General features: G+C 39.7%; 1 protein-coding gene across 1 annotated transcript in view; it reads right to left on the reverse strand.

The window, feature by feature from the left end:
- Positions 1–6,627, reverse strand: part of LOC125239610 (aristaless-related homeobox protein-like) — a 39,622-nt gene extending 32,995 nt beyond the window's left edge. Inside the window, exon 1 of the mRNA XM_048147217.1 lies at positions 6,504–6,627. Within this exon, the coding sequence (XP_048003174.1) occupies positions 6,504–6,564 (61 nt within the window). The 5' untranslated portion in view covers positions 6,565–6,627. The remainder of the gene's footprint in view (positions 1–6,503) is intronic.
- Positions 6,628–14,564: the final 7,937 nt, after the last annotated feature.

The raw sequence follows: 14,564 nt of genomic DNA on the forward strand, positions 1-14,564 counted from the left end.
GCTCACATTCGTTTGATGTCGCCTCGATGCTCGATATTGTCACTTAGCGTTATTATTCACCGGTATTTCACGAGGATAGGTAGGTATGTTGTTTACTACAGGTGCTATATTATGACAAGAAGCTGAGACGGTTACATTATAGTGTTGCATTCACACAAAAAGTTCAATGCCGCCAGTCAAAAAAAAGTACATCTCAGTAACTCATAATAATTGGCAATGATCAAGCCCCGTATGTACCACGACATTTTTCGAAACTAGAAATTATTCTCTTGTCCTATTATTTTAGCTAGCATTATGCTGAGTTGGGTTGGGTACATTTCGTGATGCGCACTTAATGCTCTGTCCTCCGTTTATCTAGTCTTATTAAAAAAATGCAGGTATTTAAATCTAATTAATATCATAGTATCCTGTATCCTTATTATAAGTATAATAATATGGACCACATGCAAATATTTAAACATGTGCGTTGGCTTGTGATAAATGTCGTTAACATGCATACGCGCGGCGCGGCACTCGCTCGCTCTGCGCCGAGCGCTGCGGTCGAGTGGGGATTTGCCCAATCATAATGGATTCAGTGCATCCCGATTTTCACAATCCGTTCAAATAATGATACCTAACGACTTCTGATCGGCTCGCTTTCAACAAGAGGCTTTCATCTAGCTTTATTTAATGCATACACAGCATTACAATCATACGTACCTAAATATGCATTATGTCATACCCGTGCCTAATACACATTTTCTGTGATTTCTATGTTTTAAATAATCCAGGAAAAGCAGAGGATATCAAATTTTAAATTATATACTTTGATCTTTGAAGTTGAAGAGGACCAACAAGTAATATACAATTAGGATAATTTGTATGGAAATCACAATATTATACTTGCTGGCCTTGTTATAGCGACGTATTTATAGTGATATCAAGCTAAGTTGACAGCGGTTTATCAGCACGTTTTTTTTACATGAAACTTTTATGGAATTATAATCCGACCACTTGATATTATGACCCAAGCGGCCCCACGTTGGGCGCCAAGGTTATTCTCATCAAAAATTCTTCACCGCCAGACCTTCCTCTTCTTAACAAGTAAGAAACTTTGAGATAATGTAGAGTTCGTATCGACGTTTAATGTCGGCACATTAGCTAGTTCGGCCCGTCGTCGGCCATTTTTATGCCATAAGGTTTCTTTTAAACAACACTAACTTTAATTATTATTGTCAAGGTTGATTTTTCTGTATGTGTTAGAAAATACTGTTAGGAATTTATTATTGATCATTTTCTGATATTTTCCTAAAGGTATTTAAATTAACCTTGCTCGCAACTTAATTAATAAATTAAGAAAATAACTGTAATATGTATAAAAATGTTATTTCAAGCAATGTAGGACTAGCAATGTAGCTACAACACAGACACCTGTCAAGTAAAGGGCAATGACAGCTCATAAAGAATGTGAGTATTGGCAATTACGAAGTGCACGCAATACATTGAATGTGAGGATTACAAAATATTAATTTTGCACTCAATTTAAATAACTATGACACGCAAACGATTGCTGACTTGATCATATTCTGCCACCATATGGGTATACTACTTATGTATATGCAGAATTGCAGATTATAGTATTGAGGAAATATTTGATAGGTCGTCGATTTAAGTTATTATACTCGTAAGTGCGATAGTGGCGATTTATTTTGATTTATGTAATTAATATAATATGGTAGGTATTACAGGTACATAATAATTATGATTATTGTGAAACATCTGCAGCGGAATGAAATAGGTATCGAGGCAAACCTTATTTCGTGGTCGATATTGTTGTAATTAGCTTTAAAAATAATATTTTTTGTAATTAGCTAAATACATAAATAAAAAAAACTGTGATTGTTATTTATCCTTAGCTCATATGGTCAACTACATTATTATTTATAAATTGTAATGAATGTACTTTCTGACACAACGATTGTTCAAGAATCAATAAATGAAATGCCTCTCTTCATCCGTAGGTAATATGAATTTGCAAAGTGCGACATACTACTCGATCTCAATACGATATCACATGTAAATTCCCTAAAGAAAAGTCGCCAAAAAGTCACAAAAAACCTTTTCATCATGTTACAATATCGTTTTAGGTTTTTGTTTTAAGGTAATGGCGCCTATTAACGTGGTACTTAAGGAAGATTTCAAAAGATACCAAAAAATTAAGGGTATCAATGCTCATTAACGACCACAAATATTTTTTTTATGGAAGAGTATTTATTGAACTATTAGTTTTGAAGAGTTTTAGGATCATTTTAGTTTATTATATGTCATAAAATGATTATTGAAGCCAACATACCTAAATTTTCTATTACCGTGGTAATGAACAGGCTGCAGTTCTATTAACGCGAATTGAGATTTCATTACCGAGGGTATGAATGACAGTGTTTTTCTGCCATCGGTAAATAGAAACCCATCTCAAAATTCGGAGCTTAATACCGACGGTTGAATATACAAATTATGACAAATACATATACCTATACTATCCTCCTTTATGAATACCCACAGAAGACTCAGTTTCACCTAAGAAATCTGTACTTACGGTACACTAAACGTCATATTTTGATACAAGACTAATATGTCACTCGGTAATAGATACTTGTATAGGAGCCCATTACCGACCCAAACAAATATTGCATGGATCGGTAATAGATTCTTATATATTCTAATACCGAGGGTTATCTGATCGTACCATAGGTATAAATTGGAGTATTATAAAATCTAATTCCGACCCATAAAAACAAAGTCATACAGATGTATTTTCATTACAAATGAAAATAAAATATTGCAATCTTATATTAAAACCAAGTTTACATAACTGGTAAGTAAGCATCAGACTTTATGTCAATGTTTAAAAAAAATTGACAAATTAACGGTTTTCATAGAAACTACGAAATCAGTCATGAAGTTTTTGCTAAAAATTAAGGTTTTGTTGAATAATTTTCATACCGCGTAAATAGTTCTTTGATAGCGTGAATAGATCAAGATTGAAACAACTGTAAGACATTATATAACTGATCACATATACTTAAAATAAAGCAAAAAGAACTAATATCACTACTTTAACTATTACTGTGGTATACCACAGTAATAGAATCTACTCACGAAATGGCGCCTATCACCGCTGTCTTTTAATTTCCACTTTAAACACATTTCCAGGCTAAACAATACGTAAAAAGTACTCAGAAGTCATGTAGAAAACTATGAACAATAATTTGAAATGCATAACTTTCACCTGTTTGCCATAATTATTACGTAAACTACTAAATGAGATTGGATTTCACTTAGGTTTAGCGTCACACGTCAGTATGACACAACCTCTTCTCGCGGCCCCGTGGCAAAAACTGTCAAATAGCGAGCGTCTTCTTTCATTCACACTCTCTATCGCCTATATGTGCGTTAGTCAACTAAAGAGGCTTCCTTTGTGTGAGTAACTTTTTTTAAGAAATTGGTCGGTTTGCCTATAAAATGCGTATTTGCAAATGCGGCGGTAATGGACGTCGATTTCGATACCCGCGTTGATAGCCGCCGTTACCTTATTATTTTATTTATCTTCCAAAACAATTTTTACACTTTACAATGACTAAATATACCAGCAAAATATTATCAGCGTACAGCGCGTGACATTAGTCTAATACTCACTACCTCACGCACTGATATAAAAACTTAGTTAACACGGAATGAATCAGTCTAAGTTTACCCGACGAACGTTACTTTTACTCATCCAACCAAGTTGGTTCCTTTAAAGTGGTGACCCCGAGTGAGTCCCACTGCGACCCACGTGCAGGGGGGTTACTAATGTATTACCGAAAGTTTTTTGCCAGATTTTTCACATCCCAAACAATCTATCCCAAAAATTTAAAAGGCAACTCATCATTTCCCAACTTATCATGTGCCATACACATATTTACCAAAATAATTATATCCAAATAAATATTTAGATATTTCCTTTCTTTGGCAATGTTCATTTTACCAAACTTTAATTACTCAAAATAATGAATTGCCAACGAATATTATCCCAAAAGAAAAAAAGCCAAATCTAACATTTAGTAAAACATTTCTTGCGCATTTTTTATTTTAATAAATTTCGTTTACTCAAAATAAGCAGCTGACAAAAATAGAAAAAACAGTCAGGCTAGTGACAAGTCGGACTCCGCGTCTGCTCCGGCGCTGCGGGTAAAGCAGCCCCTTCGCCCTTGCGTATCAAAGCGCAGGAAATAATGGGAGCCTTCACAGCTTCGGCTTGCTTACTTTTTAGTAACAGTTGCTTACTTTTTTAGCAACGGTTTTGTGTGGGGGTGGCAGTTCTAACCTAACCTAACCCACTTTCTTAGCAACGGTTTTGTGTGGGGGGGTCGCAGTTCTAACCTAACCTAAACCTACTTTCTTAGTTAGCAACAGTTTTGTGTGGGGGTCGCAGTTCTAACCTAACCTAAACCTACTTTCTTAGTAACAGTTTTGTGTGGGGGTCGCAGTTCCAACCTAACCTAAACCTACATTCTTATCAACAGTTTTGTGTGGGGGTGGCAGTTCTAACCTAACCTAAATCTACTTTCTTAGCAACAGTTTTGTGTGGGAGTCACAGTTCTAACCTAACCTAAACTTACTTTTGTAGCAATATTTTGTGTGGGGGTCGCAATTCTAACCTAACCTAAACCTACATTCTTAGCAACAGTTTTGTGTGGGAGTCGCAGTTCTAACCTAACCTAAACCTACTTAGCAACAGTTTTGTGTGGGGGTCGCAGTTCCAACCTAAGCTAAACCTACTTTCTTAACAAGAGTTTTGTGTGGGGGTCGCAGTTCTAAGTGTTCTAACCTAACCTAAACCTACTTTCTTAGCAACAGTTTTGTGTGGGGGTCGCAGTTCCAACCTAACCTAAACCTACTTTCTTAGCAAAAGTTTTGTATGGGGGTCGCAGTTTCAACCTAACCTAAACCTACTTTCTTAGCAACAGTTTTGTGTGGGGGTCGCAGTTCTAACCTAACCTAAACCTACTTTCTTAGCAACAGTTTTGAGTGAGGGTCGCAATTCCAACCTAACCTAAACCTACTTTCTTAGCAACAGTTTTGTGTGGGGGTCACAATTCCAATCCAACCTAACCTAAACCTACTTTTAGGGTTTTAGGCTATGTTTAGGTTTTTAAAGATTACTTGATTCGTCATAATTATGGTATTTTCGTCAAAAGTGTTTGTGGGAAGCAAACTTGTAAGTAGTTGTTAAAATCTATTCGGCTCGTAAGTAGTTGTAAAAATGAAATTCGGTAAATGAAAACAATCATGTTAAAACACTTGTCAAAAAGTGGTTTTGCATGGTGTGTTTTTAAAGAAACATTTTTTTACTGAACAAATTATTTGACAAAATAATATATGGGAAATTATCATTTGACGGATTTCAACGTTGTCAAATGTTATTATGGGAAAGATTGAGTTGACAAACATGTAGTTGGCCAAATTCGTTTGGGAAATGAAATTCGACAAAAAAATCTTCGGTAAATTAAAAGGATCCCCGTGCAGGGTGTACCACTTCGTTTACACAACATAGGTAGTCAGTGGTGACACGACGACGGAACACGCACCTGCTGGGAAGTCTACAGGAAGACCTCCAGTGAATGAGCTCGAGGACAGCCGTCACAAGAAACAACGCACTGCAGCTACGACTCGTATAAGTATTTCGGTTTCCGGATCCATGGGACCACAGAAATCATCATCACGACGAGCATGAGTAGCAAGGCATGACTACACCGTGACGCCAAGCATCATCGGCAAGAAGAACCTGATTAATCCTGATGTGACAAGCAGCGAACATAGAGCAATTCTTTAATGGTCGTACTCTAGGCTCGCCCTAAGGGCTCGAGCATCAGCCACGCTGGCTCTGAGCACCCCAGCTGCAGTTGTCATATGTCCGTCCAGACGATGAACATATCCGTTTCCTCCAAGAACGTCAAGTTTAAGGAAATGATGTAAAACAAAGACTAACGGCGCATCAGGGACCAATTCATGGAAACTCACGCCATATCGAAAATTTATTGTCATGTCGCCATTTTAACAAATTAAATAAGTGGGTAATTGGTGGGTGGGGTCTATCGCCTTACTAGCGTATTCAGCAGAAGTATCAACATGCAGCGAGAGTTATATCACACAAAATGTTTCACAAGTTTACGGGCACGAAGCCACAGTATGGGTAGTTGGAAGATAAGAACAGCGTGGCACAGCCTCCACGCGCATGCCTACGGGTCAATGGTCGGAGCATGGTTCCAGCCGATGGCGACTGCTCCGGGGCCAAGGTAGTTTACCTGACAAAGGTTACTTTTCCTCATCTAACGGTAGATGTGTATACATAGCAGTAAAGGCTACATGGATTCGAATTGATCGGCTCCATAACTCACGAGTAAGGGCATTGTTTTCGTCCACTGTGTCACTGTTACGTGTCATGAGTGAAGTAGTGTGATAATGTGTGACACGATATGTACCGCGCGGTCGCCGGCCCAGGATGTGGTCGATGCTGTAGACGGCGCGCCGCGGCGACGACATGTCACTCACTCACTCGCGACAACACTCCACCATCCGTCACGTCACTCGGTCGCAGGCTGCTCCGCGCGCCGCGTCCCGTCACTGACTGCCGACGGCGCGGTGCGGCGTGGCGGCGGCGCGCCCGCCTTCGCGCCCGTCCCCCTCGCACACCCACCGCGGTCGTCACTCGTCCCGCTCTGGTCGCCGCCCCTGCCGCGTGATTGGTGCGCCGCGGCCCGTGAGCGGAGCGAGGGACTCTTCTCCCGCCGCGTTGTCGCGCTACACCCGTTGCGGCGCTTGCGGCCTCCGGCCGGCTCGCTAACTTTCGCTGACAACTTATTTGGAACTCGCTAAACTTTTTGAAGTCGGACAATCTTTATTTTTACTTCTGCTTACGATCCAGTAGTTGCGAGTGCAGAAGCCCAAAAAAGAACAAATATGACGTTGACTGATGAAAAAGTTCATGGAGCCGACAAGATTTTTAATGCAGGTGGGGGATGGGGAGGGAATTTCAGCGTTGTTGAACTAAGGTTGATAATTGTATATGTTTTAGGTTTGATAATAGTTTCCTCGTGCGAACCTACGCCTTCGTTTTAACTTAGGGGATTGTCAGTCAAGGAACGGTCACTGTTCGTCTCCATCCATATTTTCAAATTGCGAGCCACTGCGCTCGCTTGCTGGCTCCCTTGGCCTTGGCATTGGACTCCTGCCCGGCCTCCCGCAGCCTCCCACAGCCTCTCGCAGCCTGCGCAAGCGACGCCTGCCCACCGATGCCATTATTTCTCACAGCCGTCCCCGAACACTCGCGACACTCACAGCTCTTTGTGCTCGTTGCATTACGAGCTCGATCGTGAAAGGACTCGGCCCACTCGCCCATTGTACTTAATAGTTAAAAGACTTAATACGACTCTAAGAACAAGACCCAGATTATTGAACAAAAGATTCAAAACTAAGCCTGCTTGTGATTACCTCGTTTTTTATAAACTATTGCACTATTATGGCATTCGCCTCTTGTAAATATTGACAGTTAGTGGGAATTTACGTTACTCAAGATAAGTTTTATTTGCGGCTGCATTCTTTGAAGACCTTATGCATACAGATTAGGTATCCTATTAGTTTATCAAACCATACTAGATTCCTACTCCTAGATTCCGCATTTTTTATGAAAAATAAAAAGAGGTACTGTCTTATGTAACTGCGGTAAATAGCTACCTGCATACTTATACCAGTTGTTTTTGTAAAGAATATAAAGATCTAAATGATCTAATTACAATTCTTAAATAATACCGTTTTAAAATTGCCTAAATTCATGAATATCTAGTAGTAATGGGTTACATTCTGGTGGCCGATACTATTGTCATATTTTCAATTGTTAGAGCACTATTTACATAACATTGTTTGTCATAAAACTTTGAAGTTAGAATAATTTTTGAACATACTTGTTTTACGTCATAGCTGTGTTATTTCATATTTTTTATTGCATAATTGTCTTCAGTTCGATATATTACTATGGATAGTATTAATATTGTATACAAAAATGATGTCATATATTTAGAAATCATAATACGTTTCGTTTATAACTGTGTTAAGGCGCCAATTTAATGTATAATAATAAGTATAGTCCAGTTAGGTGCGACGACGAGCGAAGCGAGGAGGATCGTGTTAGGTTGACCGTGAGCAAACCGGAAATAACTTTTTATTGTAATAAAAAACAAATAGACAATGAACACCTTTCTTTCTCAAATTTACTTTTCAGAGACTATGGAAAAGAAGGTTATTTTCTAAGATCTTCAAATGTTTCATTTATAAGTGTATTAAGATGCGAATTTAATTTAATAATAAGTAAACAAATCTTATGCGACACAGTCCAGTTAGGTACGACGACGAGCGAAGCGAGGAGGAGCGTGTTAGGTTGACCGTGAGCAAAGAGAAAACAACTTTTTATTGTAATAAAAAACAAATAGAAAAATAAAACCTTCCTTTCCCTCAAATGTAGATTTTAGAGACTGATGTTTCAATTTGATGAATGTTTCAAGGAGAGTTAGTGAACTATTATGCCTGATAATCAGACATCGGATTCCGTGGGGCGAAACTTCTTGACAGCTAGGGACTTCCTATATCGATAAACTCATTTATCGATACTAGTTCTATATACTAGTGACCGCCCCCAACATTGTGTGTGTTTTTTGTAAGTATAAAAACCACAGAGGATCGAGTATTATAGAGAATGACTGTCAAAGTAAAATGTGTAATCACGGTGCATAGACTGCCATCTCTCGACACAAGCTTAAAACTTTTGAACCTCAGTTTTGACAATTTGGCCCATATTCTTAGCTTGATATGTTTTAAAATGTCAAATATTAATATTAGCGCCATCTAGCCGAGCGTACCCCAAAGGTGTATCGCCATCTAGCTCACCGTACCTTTTTCTGTATGGTTTTGGGGTACGTTTTTTTCTTAGACTTTATCGGTCTTTACGAAGTTATATAGGTCTTTGTAAAAACACAAAAACCACTTTTATGCCTTTAAGACTTGAAGAGTTCCCTCGATTTCTCCAGGATCCCATCATCAGAACTGGGTTTTGAGAATAATGGGATCAATCTGTATGTAATACATCCGATCAAAAAAAATTAAAAATCGGTCCAGTACTTAATGAGGGAGATATCGAATAAAGACGAATTGAGAACCCTTTCTTGAGAGATTTGGGCGGCGATTTTAAATTATAAGTAGGTTTAGAGCGTTTTCACAATATCCGTGCCGATATCGGTTGTAAGAAGGATTTCAAATGAAAAAAATCAAAGATGACCACGCGACGTAAGTATATGGGATATCGGTCCGACATCCGATATCGGATCGGATAATGTAAAAACGCACTTACGAATTGCATTCCGGTTTCCCCATTGTGGAGAAGAAAGAGTTAAGAAGCTTATAGCAACACCCAGGAGTGATTGTTTAACAAAACATTTACAAGATTTAAGCCTCTTCGGACTTAGTGATCAACCCTTTCTGACAAAACGATTATGTCATTTAATCGAATGCAATGGGTAGGCAATGGTTTGTTTAAGTCAAACCCAAGATTAAAGTTTCATTATTTTGACGTAAGATAGGTATATTTGGATGGAAAATAGCACCATCATAACATTCAGTATATTTTTTATTTGGCCATGATCAAAACCTTGAGAGTCGAGATAGATTCATCGTCATGAGGTTAGTTAGTAGTTGAAGATGAACGGCACCTACACTGAAGTATCGATACCATCCATGTTCACTTGTTCAGCATCGCCTGTCGCCGCCGCCTGCCGAGGCCGCTCGCTTCTTCCAGCCAATTAACTCGATCGCTCCATTGTCGCTCTTCGCGGGAATTAAGCCAATTGTATCCGCAACTCCCTCCGGAACGTAAAATAATAGCGGCCATTACCCCCCCCCCCCCCCCTCAACGCTCCCTGCTCTCTAATCGGCGGAAATGAAGTGACGTTTGTGCGACGACGCCCCCCGCGAGACATCAAAGTGGTCATTATCTGGGCGATTACGGAGCGTCTCGCGCGCCGAGGAAGTGTTGCTCACCGACCACAATCTAATAGCACATCCATAATTGTATGGCACTATCCGTTAGATGACAGGAGTAGTCTGACAAAACTACATAAGTAGTTACCTACTAATCAGGTATCTAATGCATTTTGGCTTTGCAAAGATCATTTCGAAAAGTAATTGAAAGTGTTTAGGGTTGTTAAAACTTTCTCGATGAGTAGGTATTTGTTGCCCGTGTAACTTAGCGACAAGAGTAGGCTACTAGACTCTTATCGAATTTGGCACAAGAAATGATTGTTTCCTGTAGTATTTGACATAAGAAACCAATTTTTATAGATTTTGGGTATTATTTAGTGTATGGTGGCTACGTATTTTCGATTAAAAATGTGTGTAATCTTTTTTTTAACTTTGGCCACCGAAAACGCTGTCAGACGTAGTGACGTCATAGAACCTAACTTAACTTAATGTCGAGTCAATCACTGACATGATGAACTTTATGCCTTATAACCAGAGATCGGATTTTTGTGCGTCATCTCATACTAAAAGTCATTAAAATGACGTAAGTCACTAAGAATGTCCCAAATCCGTCCGATCTCTGCTTATAACTTAAATGTCAGAAAATTTTGAGTTCAATTCGATTTACGTCATGCGCAGACAATCTATAGATTAATATGGCTAATGATGTTTTTGCCTAATTAAGTTACAGTAAACTTTATAAATGTTTTTGTGGTTTTCAAGCCGTAATAAAATATGGTAATTTTTTTTTTCGGTTAATTGGACAGTAACAAATAATTTTTTTTTGTCAAATAGGTGTTAGGTACTCATTAACATTTAAAACAAATGAAATACAATCAGACACTTCTCTAGCAACCGCCAGCCCACTACTAATTAAAGAGAGACGAATCCATATTGTCGTATCGCGGACTTTTTATAAAATTGAATTGAATATAGTTAGATGCAGGTATGTATTAAGATGACGATGAATACATTTGTAGGTTTGCATAATGGCCAATGGAAATGTTGGCCACATACTTTATGACCACCAGAGAGTTCCACGGCGTCGTCTCGTATCTGGAGACCGGTTAAAGGAAGTAACTTTGTTGCGCGGCGGCCGCTGCGAGCAGGGCGAGCGCCGTACCCACTGGCGCAGACTCGCAGGAAAGTCGCGATCAGATCAGCGCGTCCGGGGAGGCCCGGAAGGAAGGAAGCCGCCAAATTAGAGCTCTCTCGGCGCTCCCTCCTAATTGTTTGCGGCCATTAGCGACGCTTTGAGCGCCGAGCCTGCGCCCCGGCTCCTGCCTGCCGCATACCTACGAGTACCTACCCGCCGAGACAAGGCTGAAACAGTCGCGTAAGGAGTACTCACTTTTATAATTATAACACACTTTTCTTTAATAATGAGTAACTAAGATATTATTGCAAAACCTATTTCACTATCTTGACAGTCCAAAATACACATGTATTGTCAAGAAAAAAATACATAGACATGATTATTGTTTATTTCTGTTTCACCAAAATCTACAATTGTCACACGATGAATTCCGATCAATACGGGTTACCGCAGGAGGACCATTCTCATGCATAATGCAATCCCGACAGTGCTCGTAGCTGTCGCATGTCAAGGATTACCTACATTTTTACAAAAGTCATCTTAGCAAAGTTACTCATTATGCACACCCCTATCTGCTAAAAGCTTAAAACGCGCAAAAAAAAAGGATTTCCCCATACTTGTTCGATCCTCGTATTGTTTGGGTCTCGAGTGGTCTCCACGCCGAAGAGATTACTTCGCCTTGAGCGGAGTGAGTGCCCCTCGATATGTCGCGCCGCCGCCGCCCGCGCCCGTGTTGCCGTGTCGTGTCTCAGGGTACTCGTAGGCACCTACTGTAATATATTTAAATAACAGTACATTTGTAGGTATTGTAATACAATTAGTGACATTAGCCGCCGCATTACTGTCGCGATTTAAAAGTCCAATCCGTTACTCATTTGATCTAGCCAACCGACACCAGGCAGCCACTGAACTCGCACCAAAAAATAGATAAATACATTTTATTAATTTTAATTGCAGCTGAAAGACATGTGCTTGTGCAGCAGTAATGGAGCTGCAGCTGGTGCCCTGGTCGGCGGTCGGAAGGCACGGCGGCGACACGGCGGCGGCACGGCGTCGCAGCGGGAAAGCGCCGCGCCTCGCGCTCGCGCCGCTAATGGGCGCCATTATGCCGCGCTTTATCCGCTTAGCGACGCGACTGTGAGCCGAGGCCCGAGCGCCCGGCACTACTATCCTTTGCCCATGGAACACCAAACCTATTATTAATATAAAGATAGTTCGCTCCATGTTCGCTCAAGCAGCTCGTTATGTGTCTAAAGCTTCTTCGTTCTGTGTCTAAGCTGTGTTTAAACATCGTTTAAGGCGGCGTGATGGAGTGTGTAGGTTTTCTAATCTGCCATAATCTGTTGATAACGGCAAATTAGGATGTTCGGATGAGCGGCATCACGTCAGCAGACCATTTTTTGTTCGTGCGATTTCAGCTTTGTTTGATGAAAGTTGAAGTTGTTCAGTATAACCTCAAAAGTAACTATACGAAGTATCTATTTACCTTTGAATCGCTTTAGTACCAATTTTCATGATAATCGTGTCAGTGTTAAGTTTCTAGACCACCAAAAATGTACAGTAGCATATTATTATGTACAGTAGTATGAAAGATTTACTATACTTAAGTAGTGTATAGAATTGTTTATTTGGCTCTCGGACTATCGACAATCGCGCGCCCATCGACGAACAATTACTGGAGTGGCGCCTTCGAGAGCGTTTGATCCGCGAGGGGCGCGGGCGGGGTGCAGCGGGGAGACGGGGGCAGTGCATTACCGCCCGAGAGGTTAATGCGTCTTATTGTTTCACAGCCCGCATCCATTTCCCGTAAACGGTTCGATTTAAAGGAAATCGCCCACTTACCCACTCCAGCCGAGCGCTCTAATGTCACAATGAACAACATTTGCGGCGAGAGGTCTGCCGCGCCGCGCCACTCGGCCCGAAGCCCGGCTCTTGTGAAGCTGACGTGACGCTAGAAAGCTTTTACGTTTAACAAATTATTCGATTGAGTAGTGATTTCGTTATTTAGTATTGCCAATTGTAAAACGATTCTCTTAAAAAAATAAGCGCGTTACAAAACACGGAGAAACTAAAAAGCCAAAAATAATAAACCTTTCAATTCAGATTTCTTATCGTATTGCAATAAGCTAAACATCCAAATTATAAACAAATCAATTATTTTTGTAGTCGGTACCAGACCTGTTCGTCGCCTTGCTATTGCCTGTTTGACCCACCCAACCATACACAGGCTGGTACCGACTCCAAAAATAATTGAATTGTTTATAATTTGGATGTTTAGCTTATTGCAATACGATAAGAAATCTGAATTGAAAGGTTTATTATTTTTGGCTTTTTAGTTTCTCCGTGTTTTGTAACGCGCTTATTTTTGAAGGCGGTTTTATTTTTTGTTAAAAAGTTTATTTATTTGTTGATTTTTAGTGGTTCCTAGTGATATTATATGTATCAGTCCGAATACATGTACAGTAGTGAAAGAATTATCCTTTAACTCCTAACCATTGAGGAGTTGACCTTCCATCATCAGCTCAGTTGATTTTTAGTGGTTCCTAGTGATATTATATGTATCAGTCCGAATACATGTACAGTAGTGAAATAATTATCCTTAAACTCCTAACCATTGAGGAGTTGACCTTCCATCATCAGCTCAGCCACATAAAATTATTACCATCAGACGTAAATACTGGTGTACCTTTGAAAAATATACTAAAAACATTACATGTGCCTATAACATTTGAAGAGTTCCCTCGATTTCTCCAGGATCCCATCATCAGACCCTGACTTGGTGCCAATGGGACCATCTCGGGGTTATACCGGTTCGATCAAAAAAAAAATTTTGAAAATCGGTCCACGATTCTCGGAGATATCGAGTAACATACATACAAAAAAATAATAAAAAAAAAAAACATTCAGTCGAATTGAGAACCTCCTCCTTTTTTGAAGTCGGTTAAAAATGGACGAAGAGCCTGGGCTCTGGAGCCGCCGGACCTTCCTCATTTTTAACCTTACAGCAATATTATAAAATAGCAGACGGGCCGAACTAGGTAGTATCAAAGAGGGTCGAGATTTATAGAGAGTTACTGTCAAAGTAAAATGTGTAATCAAAGTGCATACTGCCATGTCTCGACACAAGCTTAAAACTTTTGAACATCAGTTTTGACAATTTGGCCCATATTGTTAGCTTGATATGTGTTAAAATGTCAAATATTAATATTAGCGCCATCTAGCCGACCGTTCCCCAACGCCATCTAGGCCACCGTACTTTTTTCTCTAGGGCTTTGATGTACGTTTTTTTCTTACACTTTATCCGTCTATACGGAGTTACATAATTATGTATTTGGTACATATAGCCTGTCAACCAAATTTTGGCAGTAGCAATGTACATCAA

The sequence above is a fragment of the Leguminivora glycinivorella genome, chromosome 2, assembly GCF_023078275.1.
Source record: "Leguminivora glycinivorella isolate SPB_JAAS2020 chromosome 2, LegGlyc_1.1, whole genome shotgun sequence".
NCBI classification, from domain to species: domain Eukaryota; kingdom Metazoa; phylum Arthropoda; class Insecta; order Lepidoptera; family Tortricidae; genus Leguminivora; species Leguminivora glycinivorella.